Source organism: Mesoplodon densirostris, chromosome 15, assembly GCF_025265405.1.
Source record: "Mesoplodon densirostris isolate mMesDen1 chromosome 15, mMesDen1 primary haplotype, whole genome shotgun sequence".
Lineage (NCBI taxonomy): Eukaryota > Metazoa > Chordata > Mammalia > Artiodactyla > Ziphiidae > Mesoplodon > Mesoplodon densirostris.
The window spans coordinates 38,398,727-38,421,418 of record NC_082675.1 but is presented as its reverse complement, the minus strand read 5'-3'; the positions used below and the strand labels follow the sequence as shown (position 1 = coordinate 38,421,418).

At 35.6% G+C, this 22,692-nt stretch overlaps 1 protein-coding gene and 1 non-coding gene across 3 annotated transcripts in view; one reads left to right on the top strand and one right to left on the bottom strand.

Moving 5' to 3' along the window:
* The window catches only part of ROCK1 (Rho associated coiled-coil containing protein kinase 1), a 149,444-nt gene that overhangs the window by 34,032 nt on the left and 92,720 nt on the right, over positions 1 to 22,692 (top strand). Inside the window, exon 2 of one of the 2 annotated variants that reach the window (XM_060118233.1) lies at positions 2,951 to 3,032. The exons of the other annotated variant lie outside the window; for it this stretch is intronic. Coding sequence (XP_059974216.1) covers positions 2,951 to 3,032 — 82 coding nt within the window. The remainder of the gene's footprint in view (positions 1 to 2,950; positions 3,033 to 22,692) is intronic. 2 annotated transcript variants of the gene reach the window in all.
* On the bottom strand, positions 22,371 to 22,442 carry TRNAV-UAC (transfer RNA valine (anticodon UAC)). Its single transcript has one exon. It is a non-coding gene; the product is annotated as a tRNA-Val (tRNA).

The window sequence follows — 22,692 nt, the reverse complement described above, 5'->3', positions numbered from 1 at the left end:
CTGCTGTTGTTTAAGGTGTCACATACAGATATAACAGTTTCTCATGAAAGGAGAGACTATGTCTGATGTGTATCTCTTTCAAAAGAGAAGAAACTTTCCCCAGAAACCTTTCTGTAGGTTTTTCCCTCACGTTACATGTGTCAGATTATTACCATGTTCCTGTACTTAAACTGAACACTGGCAAGAGTAATAGGCCTCCATGTTTAGCTTAGATTAGACTAATCAGAAGTGACCTCCTGGAGTTGGGGAAGGTCTCTCCCTTCTTGGATGCTCGTAGTCTCATGGAGGAGAGTGGATAGCCAGAACAAAATCAAAGTTGAATGAGGAAGGTAGAAGGGGGAAATAATTGTTGGGGTAGGAGAGCCAACAGTGCCTGCCATGCTGTGAGTAAAACGTGTTGCTCAGTTCTGGGGCTTAGCTTACTCACAGCATCTGAAATTAGCTGTGAAGATTAAAGTAAAAAATAACTAATACAAGGAGAGCTGTTAGATTTAATAGGTAGTTTAGGGAAGGTCATGCAGAAGAGGTAATAGTGGTATATTAGGGAAAACATAGTATTTTGAGCCAGAACACTAGGTTTGAGTCCTAACCAGTGTACTTTCTAGTTTTAATTAGAAGAATGACTTGTGATTTTCTATTAATTTTTGAACATGTTGGGTCTTCGTTTCTGTGCGAGGTCTTTCTCTAGGTGTGGCAAGCGGGGGCCACTCTTCATCGCGGTGAGCGGGCCTCTCACTATCGCGGCCTCTCTTGTTGTGGAGCATGGTCTTCGTGGCACACATGCTCAGTAGTTGTGGCTCACGGGCCCAGTTGCTCCATGGCATGTGGGATCCTCCCAGACCAGGGCTTGAACCCGTGTCCCCTGCATTGGCAGGCAGATTCTCAACCACTGCACCACCAGGGAAGCCCTGAGTTCATATTTTGATTTTAACACAGCTTACTAACTAGCTGTGTGGCATTGGACAAGTCAGTTAATATTTCTGATTGTTACTTGACTTAGCTATGAAATGAGGTGGTTAAACACGTTATTTTTTGAGGTTCTTTTCTGTCTAACATTTAGTAATTAAAAAAAACTTATTTGGAATAAAATTGGAGGCAGTTGTTTTCAGTATATTTACTGAAGAGAGCGTGTTGTAAGTAAAATTTAATACACATTTCCCTCACTTTTTAATGTTTTATTTGATACTAGAAAACAATATAAGCGGTTACAAATTTAGGTGTTCTGAACCTTTTAAAACTGGGAAGTGTCTTTGGAAGTAGATATGTACTAAGAGCTCTTAAAATAATAGTTATTATAAGATATAATAATATGTTGATTTTATTGCATTATGCCTACTTGCATTTCCCAGACGACTTTATCAAAATTTGGCCTAAAATTGTATAGCTAATATTATTTGTACTACTCTATAATCTGTATAATTTTTTGGAGTGACACGATGCAGTGAAACTTAGTATCTAATCTAAGAAAAGTATTATTTCTTGAGTAATATAACGCCTTTGCTATGGAGCATAAAAGTCATTGGTTTAATGTACATTTTATGCACACTTGTTCAGGACATTTTGCTAGGTGCTGTGGGAGAAAATGAGATTTAACTGGTCTCTGCCTCAAAGAACTTAAAACCTAGTCAAATGGGTGTGTATATATATATTTAATTTACCTTTTCCTAGAAAATAGTGAGTTCATATATTTATTGATTGGTTTTCAGTTTAGAATAGACCAAGTAAAGGTTCTTATCTCTTTATTGTAAAAATAATTAACAAATATTCAGATGTTTTATAAGACTCTAAGAAATGTATCTCAAGGATAGATGAACTTTCTCTAGTGGAGGAACTTTTTCTTCAGATCTGTACAAACCTCTGAATTCTGAAAAGCCAGTGATAGGGTGGGTTGGTCTCTTCAGGCAGTCAACAACATTAGTATTACTAGTCGTCTTCTCCATGGTCAGTTTCCAGCCTAAGCAATGATATATTTTAAAACCTATTAAGATTTGACTGGGCTTTTTGGTTTCCTGGGGAAATATTTTAAGTATTCTAAAATAGCTGAGTTACTCACACCTTTGGCTTCATATAAAGTATATATCCCCTGGCTTTGATTTCTCCTTCAACCTCTTATGAACATGACTGTACATGGTCTCCAGAAGGTGTGTTTTCCTTTGCTGCTTCTGTTTTTATTCTTGGGCTCTATTGTAGCAAACTAAATTTCCCCAGTTAAATAAAATGAAGATTACTTGGGATTATCTGAATGTTTCCTCTGCTCCTACCACATGACACGGTATAATCTGAATAGATGCGTTCCCATTTCAACAGTGATTGGTACACTTTCACATAGCCCTGCACTTGCTTAGATAATATTTAAATATCCCTGTAAAAGTAAAAGCCCATATTTGTCCTTTATTAATAGTTGCTTTAGAAAGTGCTTCAAAAAAAGAAATAGAGCTGTTATGAAAACCCAATATATTTATAAAAAACATACCATAAAAATGTATCTAAGTGCAGAATTTATTTTATACTAAACTTCACATTTTAGGAACTAATATTTGATACTACCTTATAAAATATTTGTAGTAAAAAAATATAGGCCACTTGTTTTTTATGAGTGTCTGTGAAATAAATAAATGCAGTAGTTAAGGGAAAGTGAAAAGTAAAATTTCCTTCCCTTATATGGGGGGAAAAGGGCACGAGTTGAGGTCACTTGTAGCCAATTTGCGGTGATTTTGCTGCTCCTCTGCCTGGGAGAGTTAGAAGGTGAAAACTCTGTATGAAATAAAACCAAATTTTCTCTTCTCCCAGTACTCATGTAACCTTGTAGAAGGTGTTAAATGAATGCAAGATGTATGAGAGTAAGGCAATTAAATGTTAAAGCATATATTTTATTCTTTACTCATAAAAAAGGAAAGTGCTCATAGTGTGAACCAAAAAACTAACTTTGTTTGTTTGTTTATTTGTTTAGGATGGATTGGATGCTTTGGTATATGATTTGGATTTTCCTGCCTTAAGAAAAAACAAAAATATTGACAACTTTTTAAGCAGATGTAAGTAATTTTTTGTGGAGGTTAATGGCAGACTATATATAATGAAATACTGACTTAGATAATTCAAGCCCCCCCACCTTTTTTCTTTCTATCTACTCTGGTTATTTCATCAACAGTACCTACATCAAATGAGTAGGAAATGGGAAAGAAACTTTGTCAGTTTGGGAGCTTATCAGGAGAATCTAAAATATTTTGCAAAGGAATAAAAAGTAAATGGCTAAAATAAATATGTTAAAATAAGCATATACATACATGCACATTGAATTTCAATAATATTATATTTATCCTCTATTCTTCTTTTATAAATGAATTAGCTATTATGTTTCAGTACCTGCAGGTGAGAATCAATTACATATGAAAAGCCCTCCTACCACTGAGATATGAGAATTTTCTCCGTGAAACCTGGCTTATATTTAAGTTTTACAGATGTTCTTTTATAAAAACTCTTTTTTGGACTTTGATGTTAAATATTTATCATTTAAAATTTGATTAGAGAACTTATTAAGGTAGTTTCAATCTTTTCATCTTAAATAATTGATAATAAGATTTTGGTTTATAAAATCCTCCCCACTCCATTTTTTTTAAATCTGTTCCTAAACCATACATATCGATACATTTAGGTTGGGTTGATTTTAGTGTTATCTTTCAATTTTGGTTACATATGTTTTGTTAGAAAAGTTTTTCTAAATAGTCAAATCTTTTTAACTTTAGATTTAATTTCTTTTATCGTTTCTACACTTTGAAATCTTGGCTCAGTTTTTTTTTAATAAATAAATAAATTTATTTAAAAAATGACATTCTAAGCTTGTTTCTTTTTTTTTATTACTTTCTGCTTTATATCAAAGTGATTGGCTCAGAATTTTACTTATCAATTTTTTTGGTTTCTGTTTTTCTCTTCTTTATAAAATTATTTTATCAGCCTTAATTTTATTTTGGAATATAGTGCCAGATTCTGAATTGCAAACTTTTAAAAAATTTTTCTTAATTTCTCACATCTTACTGAAATTGCAGAAAAATTTTATTGCTGTTTAATTTGCTTCACCTTCCTACTTAACAATACAGCAGAAGAACTAAAAAGATGGAGAAACTTGACCCCTTCTTATTTGGTGGGAGGCAAAAGGATGAATGCTTGTTAGTACAAAGTTGAGGTGTGTAATTTTATGAAGTAGGGTAGCAAGAATTGGAATACATGCTTTTAAAAATCTGTTACTGTTTTTGCTATGCAACGTTGCTGCTTTCATAATACTAAGTTTGCCTTTACATTGTATTTTGTAAATAGAAACATCAGTAGCCACAGTAGAAATAAATAAAATGAAAGTATAAAGCTAAAGAAAACTATTTTAAATGGATAAACCTGTGTAGTTCAGTCTAGTTTTCAGATTGAAGAAAAGTACAGAGAATAATATTAAAAGTTTTAGCAAATCATATCTAGCATTAGGTAAAAATTTTGACCAAGTAGGGTTTATACCAGGATTGCAAAGTTAGTTTAAGGTTCAAAAATCAATTAGTGTAATCTACCATATTAACATATTAAAAAAGAAAATCCATAATATCATCTTAGTAGATGCAGAAAAAGCATTTGAAAAAAAAATCAGTATCCATTCTTGGTTTACAGATATCTCTCAGCAAACTAGGAACTGGAGGAAACTTTCATACCCTGATAAAGAAAATCCACAAAAAACCTATAGTTCAGATTGTATTTAATTGTGTATGACTAAATGCTTTTCCCCTAAGGCTGGGAAAAGGCAACTATGTCTTCTCCCACTGCTTCATTCAGTGTTGTCCTGGAAGTTTTAGACAGTGCAGTAAGGTGTAAAATAAACAAAAATCATATAGATTAAAAAGGAACAATTTAAAATTATTCAGACACTGTATTTTTCTGTATAGAAAATCCTCAAAATTCTACAGAAAAAGCCTCAAGAACTTATCAGTGGGGTCGCAAGCTAGAAGATTAACATACAAAAAACAGTTTATAGCTATATATTAGCAGTAAGCAATTTTAAATTGACATTATAGCAAATATAGCACCACTTACAGTAGATGCAAAAGCATGAAAAATTTAGGGATAAATTTGACAAAATGTGTGTAAGCCTGTGTACTGAAAACGATTTAATATACTGAGAGAAATGAAAGAAGACCTTTAAAAAAAAGACAGATATTCAATGTTGATGGATTAGATAATTCAGTATTAAAATGTCAGGAATCCCCAAATTAATTTATCTATGGAGTCCATGTCTTCTCAGAACCTAAGCAGGATTTTTTGTATAAAGTAACCATTAATTCCAAAATTCATAAGGCAATGTGAAGGGTCTGGAATAGCCAAAACAATTTTGGAAAGTAAGAACCAAGTTGGAGGACTAACACTATTGGATTTTAAGATCAAGGCAGTATAATGAAATGAAAGAATAAACATATAGATAAATGGAACAGAAATAGATCCTTATATATGCAGTCAGTAGATTTTCAACAAAGTTGACAAGGTAATTCAGTACCCAAGCCTTACTTTGCAGTATATACAAAAATCAACTTAAAATGGATCATAGACCTAAATGTGAGAGCTAAAACCTAGTAATAGTTCTAGAATAAGACATAGAAAATATTTGTGATTTTGGTTAGGCAAGAATTTCTTAGATGGGATGCAAATGGCACAAACCATTTTCTTTTCTTTAAGCTAGATTAGATTTCATCAAAATTCAAAACTTTTTCTATTCAGGTGATACTGCTAAGAAAATGAACAGGTAAACCACTGACTAGGAGAATATGGTTGCAAAACAAATGAAACGGGAAAAAATAATCTTTTCAACGAACATTGCTCAGACAACTGGATAACCATATGCAAAAGAATGAAGTTGGACTTCTGTTTCACACCACATACAAAATTAATTCAGAATGTAAAATTGTAAAACTCTTAGAAAAAAACATAGGCGTAAATCTTCATGACCATGGACTAGACCAGTGTTTCTTAGATATAAGCCTAAATTACAAGCAGGAAAAGAAAAATAAATAAATTGGGCATCATCAAAATTAAAAACTTTTGTGCTTCAAAGGACACTATCAAGACATTGGAAAGAGGGACTTCCCTGGTGGCACAGTGGTTAAGAATCTGCCTGCCAGTGCGGGGGACATGGGTTCGCACCCTGGTCTGGGAAGATCCCACATGCCGTGGAGCACCTAAGCCTGTGCGCCACAACTACTGAGCCTGTGCTATAGAGCCTGTGAGCCACAACTACTGAAGCCCGTGTGCCACAACTACTGAAGCCCATGCTCCGTAGTAAGAGAAGCCACCGCAGTGAGAAGCCTGTGCACCGCAACGAAGAGTAGCCCCTGCTCGCCGCAACTAGAGAAAGCCCGCGTGCAGCAGCGAACACCCAGCGCAGCCAGAAATAAATAAATAAATAAATAAATAAATAAATAAATAAAAAGTGAAAAGGTGAATCACAGGATGGGAGAAAATATTAACGAATCTTATACAATAAGTCCCTTACATATGAACCTTCAAGTTGCAAACTTTGAAGCGTGCGAATGTGTGTTCGCATGTCCAATCACGTAAGTTAGTTCACAGATCTGGTGTACATTGTCACGTGCATGCATCCTCTACAAGTGGTTGTGCTTTGTGTACTTTACAGTACTGTATAGAGTACAGTAGTACAGTATCTTTATTTCAAGCTCAGGATGTCCAGAAGCAAACGTAAAAGCAGTGGTGATGTAGCTGGTACTGTGTACTTTTCAAGGTACTGTACTGTAAGATTAAAAATGTTTTCTTTATTTTCTGTGTTTATTTGTTTTTTATGTATTATTTGTGTGAAAAGTATTAAAAACCTATTACAGTACAGTACTATATAGCCTGTTGTGTTAGTTAGGTACCTAGGCTAACTTTGCTGGACTTATGAACAAATTGGATTTACGAACGTGCTCTCGGAATGGAACTCGTTCATATGTAGGGGACTTACTGTACTTGATAAAGGATTAATATCTAAAGTCTTAAAACTCAATAATAAAAAGACAACCCAATTTAAAAATGGGCAAAGGATCTGAATAGACATTTCTCAAAAAAAGACACACATGAAAAGCTGTTCAACATGGTTAGTCATCAGGGAGTTACAAATTATGGTCACAATGAATCAGTACACATTTATTAGAAAACTAAAATTTTAAAAACTGACAATATCAAGTATATGTGAAAATGTGGAACAGCTGAACTCTGACACATTGCTGGTTGGTTTGTAAAACGGTGAGCTGCTTTGGAAAACAATTTGGCATTTTTCTTATAAAGTTATACATAGGGCCTCCCTGGTGGCGCAGTGGTTGAGAGTCCGCCTGCCAATGCAGGGGGTGCGGGTTCGTGCCCCGGTCTGGGAGGATCCCGTGTGCCGCGGAGCGGCTGGGCCCGTGAGCCGTGGCCGCTGGGCCTGCGCGTCCGGAGCCTGTGCTCCGCAATGGGAGAGGCCACAACAGTGAGAGGCCCACATACCGCAAAAAGAAAAAAAAAAAAAAAAAAGTTATACATGCATTTATCACATGACCCAGGGATCCCACTCCTGGGTATTTATGTAAGATAAATGAAAGTATATACCTGCACAAAGACCTATGTGAGAATGTTTAAGGAGCCTGTATTTACAATTGCTGTAAACTGGAAGCAACCAGATGCACATCAGCTGATAAATGGGTAAATAAATTGTGGTACACCACATAATAGAATACTCAACAGTAAAAAGGAGTAAATTACTGATAGGTGCAACAACATTGATAAATCTCAAAAGCACTGTGGTAAGTGAAAAAAGCCAGGCACCCCCCCATCCCCCCCAAAAAAAAGGCCAGGCACAAAAGGGTACATACTGTATGGTTCCCATTTACGTGACATTATAACATTCTCCTTCAACTCCTGAAGTTGTATTTATGTACTATTTCACACAGAATAATAGATTTTCATAGGATAGTATTCTGCATGTTGCTGAAATTCATTTATATGGATTTTTATAGCTTTCATTAGTGGGTACATCAAAATTATTTTTCTGAAGGTAAATGTTTTGCTTTGCATTGCTTTTTGCTGACAGGTATCAGATGTAGTGATCTAAGAATAACACCTAGAATATGGAATAAAATCTTTTTCTTTAGTAATTCAGCTCAAGTCTCACTAAAGTATAGCAGCTTTAAGGTGTAGCAGCCTGAAGTATTTTAAACTTCAGGCCTAATTATATTACAAACTGTATTTTCATCTTTTTGTGTTGAAGCATGTATGGACACTGAAAGGGAAAAGAGAATCTGTGACCCTTTGACTGAATAACTAGTTAAATATAAAGATTTGCTTTTCTGGACTCTGGTCTATGATACCTAAATAGTAAGGACTACAGAGAAAATGTTTATCAGCCTCACATAACTGATAAAGATTTTAAGGTGAACTTTTAAAGTAAGGGTTAGGAAGGTATCCAGATAAAATCGAACTGTCTTGGTGGGAAGAAACATGTTGTGGGGCAGGTACACACTGGAAGGAGGAGGAGGGGGATGTGGAAATGGTGATTTTTGACTGTATATGTTTGTAAACCATTGTGAATTTCACTGCGATTTGGGGGTACAAGATTCGTAATTAACGTTAGTACGAAAGCATAACTACCAGTCTAAAAGAAGGTAATGGAGATCATTGTATGTGTAAAAAAAATCCATGAACCTGAAAGGAAAAATGTAGAGAGCATTTGTTTGGATTCAAAAAATAAACCCAGCAAGGGAAGTTTATAGCTATACAGGCTTATCTCAGGAAACAAGAAATATCTCAAATAAACAATATCTCAAATAACCTTATGCCTAAAGCAACTAGAGAAAGAAGAATAAACAAAACTCAAAGTTAGTAGAATGAAAAACATAAAGATCAGAGCAAAAATAAATGAAATAGAAAAACAGTAGAAAAGGTCAATGAAACTAAAAGCTAGTTCTTTGAGAAGATAAACAAAGTTGATAAACCTTTAGCCAGATTCATTAAGAAAAAAAGGGAGGGCCCAAATCAATAAAATCAGAAATGAAAAAGGAGAAGTTACAACCGATACCACAGAAGTACAGAGGATCATAAGAGACTACTATGAGCAACTATACACCAACAAAATGGACAGCCTAGAAGAAATGGACAAATTCTTAGAAAGGTACAATCTCCCAAGACTGAACCAGGAAGAAATAGAAAATATGAGCAGACCAATTAGCAGTACTGAAATTTAATCAGTAATTTAACAACTCCCAACAAACAAAAGTCCATAACCAGATGGCTTCACAGGTGAATTCTACCAAACATTTAGAAAAGAGTCAACAACTATCCTTCGGAAACTATTCCAGAAAATTGCAGAGGAAGGAACACTTCTGAACTCATTCTATGAGGCCACCATCAGCCTGAAACCAAAACCAGAGAAAGATACCACAGAAATGAAAATTACAGACCAATATCACTGATGAACATAGACGTAAAAATGCTCAACAAAGTACTAGCAAACCAACTCCAATAATACAGTAAAAGGATCATATACTGTGATCAAGTGGGGTTTATGCTAGGGATGCAAGGATTTTTCAATATCTGCAAATCAATCAGTTTAATTCACCACATTAACAAATTGAAGGATAAAAACCAGGTGTTCATCTCAACAGATGCAGAAAAAGGTTTTGGTAAAATTCAACATCCACTTATAATAAAAACTCTTCGAAAAAGGGCATAGAAGGAATGTACCTCAACATGATAAAGGCCATATGTGATAGATCCACAGCTAACATTGTACTCAATGGTGAAAAGCTGAAAGCATTTCTTCTAAGACCAGGAACAAGACAAGGATGCCAACTCTCGCCATTTCTGTCCAACATAGTTTTGGAAGTCCTAGCGACAGCATTCAGAGAAGAAAAAGAGATAAAAGGAATCCAAATTGGAAAAACGAAGTAAAACTGTCACTGTTTGCAGATGACATGATGCTGTGCATATAAACTCCTAAAGACGCTATCAGAAAACTACTAGAGTTCATCAATGAATTCACTGAAGTTGCTGGATACAAAATTAATATACAGAAATCTGTTGTATTTCTATTCACTAACAGTGAAATATCAGAAAGAGAAATTAAGGAAACACTCCCATTTACCATTGCGTGAAAAAGAATAAAATAATTATGAATAAGCCTACCTAAGGAGGCAAAGGACCTGTACTCTGAAAAGTGTAAGACACTGATGAAAGAAATTGAAGACCACACAAACAGATGGAAAAATATACCATGTTCTTGGATTGGAAGAAATCAATATTGTTAAAATGATTGTACTACCCAAGGCAGTCTATAGATTTAGTACAATCCCTATCAAATTACCAATGACATTTTTCGCAGAACTGGAACAAAAAATATTTAAACTTGTATGGAAACACAAAAGACCCTTTATAGCCAAAATAACCTCGAGAAAGAAGAACAGAGCTGGAGGAATCAGGCTCCCTGACTTCAGACTATACTACAAAGCAATACATATATAATCAAAACAGTATGGTACCGGCACAAAAACAGACGTAGATCAATGGAACAGTATAGAAAGCCCAGAAATAAACCCACACACTTATGGTCAGTTAGTCTGCAACAAAGGAGGCAAGAATGTACAATGGAGAAAAGACAGTCTCCGCAATAAGTGGTGCTGGGAAAACTGGACAGCAGAACATTCTCTAATAACGTATACAGAAATAAACTCAAAATGGATTAAATACCTGAATGTAAGACCGGATACTATAAAACTCTAAGAGGAAAACATAGGCAGAACATTCTGTGACGTAAATCACAGCACTCTTTTTGTTTATTTTTCTCCTCCTAGATTAATGGAAATAAAAACAAAAATGAACAAATGGGACCTAATTAAACGTAAAAGCTTTTGCACAGCAAAGGAAACCATAAACAAAATGAAAAAAACCTACGGACTGGGAGAAAATATTTGCAAACGATGCTACTGACAAGGGATTAACTTCCAAAATATACAAACAGCTCATACAACTTAATATCAAAAAACAAACAACCCAATCAATAAATGGGCAGGAGATCTAAATAGACACTTCTCCAAAGAAGACATACAGAGGGCCAAAGAGCACATGAAAAGATACTCAATATTGCTAATTATTAGAGAAATGAAAATGGTATCCCCTCACACTGGTCAGAATGGCTATCATCAAAAAGTCTACAAACAATACATGCTAAAGAGGGTGTACACTGTTGGTGGGAATATAAATTGGTGCAACCACTATGGAAAACAGTATGGAGGTTCCTTAAAAAACTAAAAATATAGTTACCATATGATCCTGCAGTCCTACTCCTGGGCATATATCCAGAGAAGACTAATTAGAAAAAGATACGTGCACCCCAATGTACATAGCATCACTATTTACATACAATAGCCAAGACATGGAAGCAACCTAAATGTTCATCGAAAGATAAATGGATAAAAATGTGGTATATACATACAATGGAGTATTACTCAGCCATAAAAAAGAATGAAATAATGCCTTTTGCAGCAACATGGATGGACCTAGAGATTATCATATTAAGTGAAGTAAGTCAGAGAAAGACAAATATCATATGATATCACTTACATGTGGAATCTAAAAAGATACAAATGAACTTATTTACAAAACAAATAGACTCACAGACATAGAAAACAAACTTAACGATTACCAAAGTGGATAGTGGAGGTGGGGTGGGGGGAGATAGATTAGGAGTTTGGGATTAACATATACATACTACTATATATAAAATGGATAAACAACAAGGATCTACTGTATAACAGGGAACTGTGTTCAATATCTTCTAATAAAGTATAATGGAAAAGAACCTGAAAGAGAATATATATATGTATAACTAAACCACTTTGCTGTACACCTGAAACTAACACATTGTAAATTAACTATATTCGGATTTTAAAAAGTGGTTAAAAAAAAAAACAAATGGTATTTCTTGGTAGCATACTATAGCTTTCCTAATGCAAATTACAAAAGTAGCAGCATAATAGCTATTGCTAATGATGTATCAGCTCTCCGTTTATATAAAAGCATAGAGAACTGTTGATAAAATTTTAATTTGCTTTGCCAATGATTTATTATTGAAAAAATAATGAGAGTAATAATTGCTGTTCTCAGTTTGTGACCAGAAATGCTAAATTGATTAGCATTTAGGATACGACAGAGACCTTGAGACAAAGCATTCATTTCACTTTATTTTTATTTTATTTTATTATTATTATTTTTTTTTCGGTACGCGGGCCTCTCACTGTTGTGGCCTCTCCCGTTACGGAGCACAGGCTCCGGACGCGCAGGCTTAGCAGCCATGGCTCACGGGCCCAGTCGCTCCGTGGCATGTGGGATCTTCCCGGACCGGGGCACAAACCCGTGTCCCCTGCATATTGGCAGGCGGACTCTCAACCACTGCCCCACCAGGGAAGCCCTCATTTCACTTTAGATCAAGGTTTCTCAGCAGTAGCACTGTTGACATTTTTGAGTCAGATAACTCTTTGATGTGGGGGGCTGTCCTTTGCATTGTAGGATGTTTAGCAGCATCCCTGGCCTCTGCGTTCTAGATGCCAGTAGCATACTCTGCCCCCTCCCCCAGTTATGACAACCAAAAATGTCTCAAGACTTTGCCAAATGTCCCCTGGGGGTCTAAATTGCCCTGAGTGGAGAACCACTGCCTAAGACTTTCTATTAATGAGGGAAAGAAATTCTGGGCACAGTTAGGCATGTGCTCCAAGCTTAGGAAATTTAATCAAATTTATTGAAAAGATAAATCCTATTAATAGTGATTGCAAGTGAAGGATGAAATTTCAAAAAGGGGTAAATATAAGAAGGCTGCAGCCACAGAAACCAAGGTGATTGCACAGGCAGTTCTCAGCTCAGGTAGGAAAGGATATGAATGACTCTGTCAAGTGTGAGTACATATCCAGGGATAAATGCAAAAGAGTAGTACAAATCTGTAAAAATTGTGTTAGGCCAAAAGCCTGTGATGAGCCAAAAGTTGTGAAAAGTTCTTGAGACAGCAAAAGTAACTTCTTCCCTCTAATCTTTCCCCATTTAGAGTTATGGGGACAATATGTATGAGAAAATGATAAACTCACTGCATGAGACCATTTATTCTTGAAATATTTTTTGAATGCCCAGTCACTAGAGACATGAAAAATAATACGCTCTTTTTTTTCTCAAAAACTGTAAATTTTACCATCTTGTGGGGAGAAATACAGAAGCAAGTAGTAACTTATACGTACCTTTATTATGGTGGAAGCTTGTAGAGAAAGTAATGATACACAAATGTTAGAGTAAAGAAAGGCTCCAGAAAGAAAGTAGTATTTGAGTTGAGTCTTAAAGGATGGGCTAGATTTCTCAGTTGAGGAAGAACAATTCAGGCAGAGGAGGAACAGCGTTTGTTAAGCCATCCAAAAGTTATGATACCTTTGAGGAACCAAGAGTTTGGATTGAACTTGGTTTATGATGAGCAGGAAAGAGTAAGGAGGACACGTGGCAGAAGAGACTGAAATGGCAGGTTGGGGCTGTTGGGTTAATGGATTGGATAAAAAAGAATTACTTAGTGTCATATTTTTTGTCTTCATTATTCTCATGATCTTTAAAAACTTAGATAAAGGAATTGAAGTTCAAGGAAAGAAAAAAAAGTTGAGCACTTTAGTTTATACCCCCAGATCTAGGCAGATTATAACACTAGAATTTTGAATTTCTTGTATTTCTGTTTTTGATTTGATGATTTTTGTATGGGTGGCCACTTTTTTAGAAGTCACTGTTCTGAGGAAGTTTAAAAAACAGTGACTAAATATATCAATCCTAGGCAGGTAGTTACCTTTGGAAGAGGAAAACAGGCTCAAGGCCTAGGCAGTAATTTAACATTTTATTTTGAACAAAAGATCAGAAGCAGATAAGCAAACTAGTATCTATTAGTTTGTGATGATAGGTACAACTGACAAGCCACACACACAGTAAGAACAAAACAATTTCAGTTGAGATGTAGAAAATAAAGTTCTTTCAAAAGGTTCTATTATGTTATCACTGTATTAAATCACTGCATTAAAAGGTAAATTACATGCATCATTGTAAAAAGATTGTATCTAAACTTTTTATTTTTCCAAGTAATTATATTTAGTAACTTACTGTACAGTATTTTAATGGAGCTTAACCTTTTCTCTAGTGGTTACTTAAATTCCTTCCAAAAATAGTATTTCATGGATTGTACACATTTAATTAGATATTTATTTATATGTAAACTGGCAGTGATGATCATTAGAAAGTTTTTTCCTCTTTTTCCCCGTCTTGAAGTCTTAATATGTCGTTATTCAGGCATGCTTCAAAATGTAAAATTCTTCCTTACTTTTTAAACTTGTTAAAATCATGATACCTTTCTACTTATTAAATGATTATTTTGATAGTTGAATGTTAGTGTTATTAAATCAGCTATTCATTGGTTGGTGATTAAAATCAACACACAGTGATCTTTTATTTAAAAAATAATAAAATAGTTTTCAGTTCAGCATATTCTGAATGATATCAATCAATGAATCTGTTGTTCATCCAAGGAAGTAAAAACAACTTGACTATGTTTGCCTTAGTTCCTTGTAGAATTACACAGAAGGTACATACTACTCAATAGAAAAAGTAAACTTTTTATTTTAAATTAAGGTATAATAGTAATTAAAACAAAACATCAAAAATTTTAATGACTTGTAGAAGAGCCCTCATTTTAATGTTTGTGACTAGTTTCTCCTAAGAGTGTCTCGTTACGCTTATAAAATCATGTACTGTGATATTGAAAGTGAGTACTACGTTATCTTTAGTAAAATTAAAGGTGGTTTTCATGTGCTTTGAATATAAAGTTAGATGTAGTTAGAAATCTACACTTCTGGGGGAATTCTAAGGAACAAAAATTGTGAAACTGGAAATTTTATATATAATTTACTTCTGCATTTAAAGCGGATAAGTTTCTTGAGAGGAGTAGAATATAAATAGATTATAATGATCATATATTGTGATTAGTATACAATTTGATTTTCAAGTTCTTCAAGTGATGACAAAAATGCAAAATTATTATTTGGTTAGTGGCATTAAAAGCTTCCTTCTCCACAAATAAGTATTAAGGTACATATAAGAGTCTGCCTTTATGAAGCCAGAAAGTACTGAAATGTAGTAGCGTTTTGACATGTTTGTTTGCTTATGAAGTCTATGAAAGACTTGTGTAGTTGGGTAACTCTAGCACTTGAGTGGTGGATGTATCTCCATTTCTGGAGAATGGGACAGGATTGTAGTCATCATATTTTGGGATTATTTTTTCAAACTGGATACTGAAGTATAAGAAAAATAGTACTTTGTTGAAGGACATAGGACCAACAGATCATCATAGAGAGTCTAGAGCATACTTTATTTATTATATGAAAATTTGATGTAAGCTTATTATGGCAGTTAGGTCATTGGAAAAAAGGTAAGATTATTCAGTAATTTGTTTTGAGACAGATATTCATATATGAGGAGAAAATGAAATTGTCTCTACTTCACAACATGTACCAATGTAAAGACAAAAAATACTAGATGGAATTATAGGTATTATGCTTATAGTCTTTAAGTAGGGAGTGGCTTTTTTTCATTTTTTTTTTTTTTTTTTTTTTGCGGTATGTGGGCCTCTCACTGTTGTGGCCTCTCCCGTTGCGGAGCACAGGCTCCGGATGCGCAGGCCCAGCGGCCATGGCTCACGGGCCCAGCCGCTCCGCGGCATATGGGATCCTCCCAGACCGGGGCACGAACCCGTATCCCCTGCATCGGCAGGCGGACTCTTAACCACTGCGCCACCAGGGAGGCCCTTTTTCATTTTTTTGAAGCAAGATACCAGGGGTAGAAACTGTAAAGGAAACACTAACAGATTTTGCCTTATCAAAACTTTATAAAGAAAAATAGATATAAAGATAACTGACAAACTGGAAAAAATTACAACATATGTAATAGAATTATATTCCTAATGTATGAAGAGATCCTTCCAGTCAATAAGAAAAACACAAACAATAAAAAAAATGGACAAAGTAACTGAATATGTAATGGAGAAAAAATAAAAATTACCAATGAGCAGTTAACAGTTGAACAAAAGCATTAATATTTCAAGAAATATGGGTTAAAAAAGAAATATGGGTTAAAAAAAAAAGAAACATGGGTTAAAAAAAGAACCAACCCTCCCTGCCCCCCTGCAACCTGAAGGAGAAAGGTAAAAAGTAATAATATCCAAGATTGGTGAGGGACTGGAGGGCAGTTAGCGTATTTTAAAACTAATAATGTTCATGAGTATAACCTAATACTTTTATTTAAAGAAATGTATCTTGCAAAAATAGCACTGAAAATACATGGGAATGTTCATCATTGCAAAAATATATTGATGTTGAGGCAAAAAGTTAGAACAACCCACATAAAAACCAATAAGACATTTCTATCAGCTATCCACAGTGTGTTCAGTGAAAAAGCAAGTTGCAGAATACCTTTTTATGTCAACAAGTATGGATAACACATTTTTTTAAATGAATACATATATTCCGTTGAATGAACGTACCATAATTTAAAAAACTGTTTCTGTAATAGTGGTTCTCAGGTTCCTCCCAGTTTTTCGCTTATAAGTGAAAATGTTATATTAACGTTTTTTGTACATACAGCTTGGTATACTTGGTTTTCCTTTCTTTGAAGTGAATTCCAGGAATTACTGAGTCAAAAGTTGCATCCAATTTGCATTTTGATATATATTGCCAAAATGCAGTTTTACACCAGAAGGTGGTATAAAAGTCAAAATTTTTTAATGGAGCCATAAAATTGAATATATTACGCAGGATAACCTAGGGTACTACACGATCTTTTTGAAGTTATTACAAGTAAAATATTACTAAATCAGATAGATTTTCAAAAAGAAATGTTAAATATTCTCTTTATTTACTTTTTAATTTATTTATCTTGGAATAAACTCATGGAAAAGCTGCAAAATAGAACAGAGATTCCTGTATGCCCTTCACCCAGCATTCCCTAATGTTAATATCTTATATAAACATGGTACATTGACAAAACTAAGAAATTAAAGTTGGTATATTACTGTTAACTATATACTTTACTTAGGTATCAGTTTTTCCACCAATCTCCTGTTTTTGGTTCCAGAATCCAATCTAGAATATCACACTGTATTTAGTTGCCATTTCTCCTTAGTCTTCTTCAATCTGTGAGAGTTCTCAGGCTTTCCTTGTTTTTTTATGACCTTGACAGTTTTGAAGATTATTGATAAGGTATTTTGTAGAACTTTCCTCAGTTTGGTTTTGTCTAATGTTTTCTCATAATTACCCTGGGGTTATGGGTTTTGGGGATGAGTACCACAGAGATGACATGTGCTTCTCATCACATTTTATCTGGGATTTGTGGTACCATAATGATTTATCAGTGATAATATTAATGTTTATCACTTTTTTTTTTTTTTTGCGATACACGGGCCTCTCACTGTTGTGGCCTCTCCCATTGCGGAGCACAGGCTCCAGGACGCACAGGCTCAGCAGCCATGGCTCATGGGCCCAGCTGCTCTGCGGCATGTGGGATCTTCCTGGACCGGGGCACGAACCCGTGTCCCCTGCATCGGCAGGCGGACTCTCAACCACTGCGCCACCAGGGAAGCCCTAGCACTTGTTTTAAGATAGTGTCTGCCAGGCTTCTCTCCTGAAAAGTTACCGGTTTTCCTTTCCATACCTGATTCTTTGGAATCTGGTCACTATTCCAGTCCACACTCAAGGGGAGGGGCATCAATAAGCTCCATCTCCAGACTCAGAAGGCTACATATTATCTTACAGAGCAAATGTTTTTGATTTTGATAAGGTCTGATTTATCATTTATTTCTCATATGGATTGTGCTTTTGGTGTTGCATGTAAAAATCATTGCCAAACCCAAAATTGATTTTTTAAAACTGCTTTATTGAGATATAATTTATGTACTGAAGAATCACCCATTTTAAGTATACAGTTCATTGTTTTTTGTCTGTATTTATAGAGTTGTGCAGCCATTACCTCAGTTACTTTTTGAACATTTCATCATCTTGTAAAGAAACTCTGTACCCATTAGCAGTCACTCCCCAATCCTCCCCAAGCTCCCCAGCCCTAGACAATGACTAATCTATTTTATGTCTGTATAGATTTGCCAATATGGACATTTCCTATAGATGGACTCATACAATGTGTGATCCTTTATGACTGGCTTTTTAGACTTAGTATGCTCTCTTCAGGGTTCATCTGTGTTGTAGCATGCATTTCATTCTTTTAAATTGCCAAATAAATAATATTCCATTGTATAGATAATGCCACATTTTGTTTATCCATCAGTTGATGAACATTTGGATTGTTTCTACTTTTTCACTATTATGAATAATACTACTATGAACATTAGTGCACAGGTTCTTGTGTGGACATATGTTTTCATTTCTCTTGGGTAGATATCTGAAAGTGGAATTTTCGTGTCATATAATTCTGTATAACATTTTGAGAAACCCAAGATTGATTTTTAAGTACATACTTTTATTATTTTGGAGTAAATATATATGTGGCTTTTCTGTTGTCCCTGAACAGATAAGAGCAGCAAGTGATTGCGGCCATTTGTAAATAATATCATTAAATATCAATATTTTTAATGTTTCAGTAAGTATTATTGAGCACATACGTACATCAAAGACATATCCATGAATGAAGTATGGTCTCTACCCTTAAGGAAATGGGAACATACAATCTAACAGAAGAAATACAGACAATTCCAGCCCATGTTGACAGATGAAATAATAGAGAAATAGTGGTTTCCCAGAGGAGAAAGGCAGCTTATCAGACTGAGGGGATCAGGAGGAGATGGATAAAGGATTAGATCTTGTTTAGTAGTAACCTGCTCAAATAAAGTGGGGCTAGTCATTTTAGGTTGGTGATCAACATCTGCAAAAGAATGGAGATGTAAAGCAGTATGGCTGTGTGGGAAATTGCAAGTAACTAGGCATTGCCAGAGCATTGTTGGGGAGAGTATCTAGAAATAAAAGATTGGAGAATCAGAGAGTAACAAGATCTAAAAGCCATTTTATGATGTGTTGAGGAGTTTGGGTTTGGTTTTGTTTTTTGCCAATCTGTTTCTCACACTGGATTACTCTGTATGTGTGTTTACACGTGTGTGCACACTGGCAAAACATAGCACATCTTCCTGGAGCTTGAATTCTGTTTGAACATATGGACATAGAATAACTTATTTTTATTTTTATTATTAGCTGTTGCATTGAAACAAAATCAGTTTTATGGAATTGAATCCCACATTATAAATTTTCTAGGTAAGTTTTAGATAATTTTAGAGCTTATTAGGGCTGCTGTGACTACTCTGAAAATTTGCAAGGTGTATTGGATTTCTTTAGGCAAAGAGTAGCAGTATATTGGACAAATATTGCATTGTTCATAGCTTTTATTGCTATACTTTATTCCGACTTTTTACAAACTTTTTTTTTTTTTTTTTTGCTGTACGCGGGCCTCTCACTGTTGTGGCCTCTCCCGTTGCGGAGCACAGGCTCCGGACGCGCAGGCTCCGCGGCCATGGCTCATGGGCCCAGCCGCTCCGCTCCGCGGCATGTGGGATCTTTCTGGACCGGGGCACGAACCCATGTCCCCTGCATCGGCAGGCGGACTCTCAACCACTGCGCCACCAGGGAAGCCCTACAAACATTTTTAAAATAATTGGGTTGTCTTACAATCTATAGTGGTACGTAAAATGATGGTGCATTTTATAATCTAGGATCTTAAACTAGGCAAAATATATCTTTTTCGCATTAGAAAGAAACCGAGTCATTATAGAAAACTTGAAGTAAATGGAAAATGTAAGGAATAAAATAATCTCTAATCCCACCATACTTAGAGATGACTGCAGTTACTATTTTGGTATATTTCTTTCTGGCTTTTTTCTGTCTATATATACCAGTATATATTTGTGTTTTTAGAAAATTAAGTTCATATACAACATGGAGTTTTATCTGTTTCTATGCTCAACATCATATGTTGAACATCATTCTATGTAATTGTTATTAAACAACACAATTTAAATGTTTTCTAATACGTCATTGTATGTATATGTATTCCTAGAAGTAACATTTATTGGGTATAAAGTGTGATTTTAAAAAAAAATCCTTAAAAAAATCATCCATTTGCTTTCTAGAAAGTTAAAGAGTCTGTATGTGATTGAAATATTTTTTAATTTTTTGTAACCCTGAAACCTTTCTGCACTGCCTCTTTTGCTAACTTGTGATTATTTAGAGATGATTAGCTAGTTTATGGCCTATCAAGACTTATGGTGTTTATTTGTGACTCAGTTTGCCCATTTCATTCCTTGCTAACTGTGCTGTATAGTAATATCTCACTTCTGAATTTTAGCTGTCTGCCACCATCACCTGGCTCAACACAGTTGACAATCAGAAATTGTTAAAAGGATCTGATGATCACACAGTCCTGCTTATTGGTCTTAGAAGTAATAAGAGCATACCATATTTATAATTTTGCAAGTATTATATTAAATTCTGTAAATAACAGGTTAATTTTTATTATGGGAAAAAGTGGAACACTGTAAGAAGGATTGGAAGTTCGGAGAATTTTGCGGTTTTAGGTACGATGACTGGGAGAGGGCTCACTAAAAGGTGACATTGCAGAAAATAGTTGAAGTAGTTGAGAGGGTTAACCATGCAGATGTTTAAGGAAAGAAAATGGCATACAGAGGAACAGCCAGTGCAAAGGCCATAAGAGAGGATATTTGAACAGCAACAAGGAAGCCACTGCAGCTGGGGAGGATTAAACAAGGGAGAGAATAGTAGGATGACATCAGAGAAGGAAAGAAATAGAGAGGGTAGGTCATGTAGAATCTTGTAGGCCATTGTAAGATCTTTGACTTTTGCTCTGGGTAAGATAGCAAGTCAAAGTTTTGAGAAGAGGAGTGACATGATCTGAATTGTGTTTTAAGAATATCGCTCCATGTTAAGAATAGACTACTGAGAGGCAGGGATAGACACCAGGAAATCAGTTAAGAAGCGATTGCTGTAACCCAAAGAAGAGATGATGTTGGCTTGGTCCAGCATGGTAGCAGTGTAGAAGGTGAGAAGTTATCAGGTCCAGATATATTTCAGAGGTAGAGCCAGCCAGATAGGATGTGGAGTGTAAGAAAAAAAATAGGAGTCAAGAATGCCCCTGGGTTTTTGCCCCAAGCAAAATTGACCCATCAGCTGAAGTGTTGAAATCAAAGGTAGAGGTTTGGGGTGAGAACACCTCTTCAGTTTCAGACATATTAAATTTTTTATTTTTATTTTTGGCTGCATTGGGTCTTCATTGTTGTACGTGGGTTTTCGGTAGTTGCGGTGAGCGGTGCTACTCTTTGTTGTGGTGCACGGGCTTCTCATTGTGTTGGCTTCTTTTGTTGTGGAGCACAGACTCTAGGCACGCGGGCTTCAGTAGTTGTGGTATATGGGCTCAGTAGTTGTGGCTCGTGGGCTCTAGAGTACAGGCTCAGTAGTTGTGGCACACGGGCTTAGTTGCTCCACGGCATGTGGGATCTTCCCGGACCAGGGCTCAAACCTGTGTCCCCTGCATTGGCAGGCAGATTCTTAACCACTGCACCACCAGGGAAGCCCCTAGACACATTAAATTTGGGATGTCTGTTAACGAAGTAGATATATTATGTAAGCAATTGAATATATAATCTGAAGTTTAAAAGAGAGGTCTGAACTAGAGATAAAAATTTGCAAGTTGTTGACATGTCAAGTGCTTTTTAAAGCCCACCAGTAAATGAGTGTATATAGAGAAGAAAACACCATGAAAGACTGAGGCTTGAGATGCTTCAGTGTTAAGAAATCTGAGAGAAGAGGAGGAACCAGCAAAGGCAACTGAGAAGTAATCATTAATGTAGAAAAAAATACCCTTGGGACTTCCCTGGTGGTCCAGTGGTTAAGGCTACACTTCCAATGCAGGGGGCGTGGGTTTGATCCCTGGTCAGGGAACTAAGATCCCACATGCCGCACAGTGCAGCCAAAAAAAAGAAAAAAAAAAAGAAAAGAAAAGAAAATGAAAAAATACCCTTAGTATTGTTGTAGGAATGTAGTATCCTGGAAGTCAGGTAAAGAAAGTATAGCAGGAGTGATCAAACTGTCAAAAGCTACTGATATATCAAGGTGAAGACTGAGAATTCATTGTTAAACTTAGCAACATGGTGGTCACCTGTGACTTTGACAAGCACTTTCGTTTTTGTTGTTTCTTGTTTGTTTGTTTTTTAAAATTTTGACCACACTGGGCGGCTTGTGGTATCTCAGTTCCCTGACCAGGGGTTGAACCTGGGCCACAGCAGTGTAAGCACTGAATCCTAGCCACTAGACCACCAGGGAACTCCCTGACAAGCAGTTTTGATAGAAAGGTAATGGCCAAAGCTCACCCAAAATGGATTTAAGAGCAGGTATGAAGAAAGATTTAGAAATAGAGTACAGACAACTTTTGAGGAATTTTGCTGTAGTGGGGTTGAGTAATGGGGCAGCAGCTAGTGAGAGAAATGGCATCAAGATGGGAATGAAAATGGCATGATACAATCCAGTTAGGAAGGGAAAAGCTTGATACAGGAGAAAGAGCGGGGGGAATTGC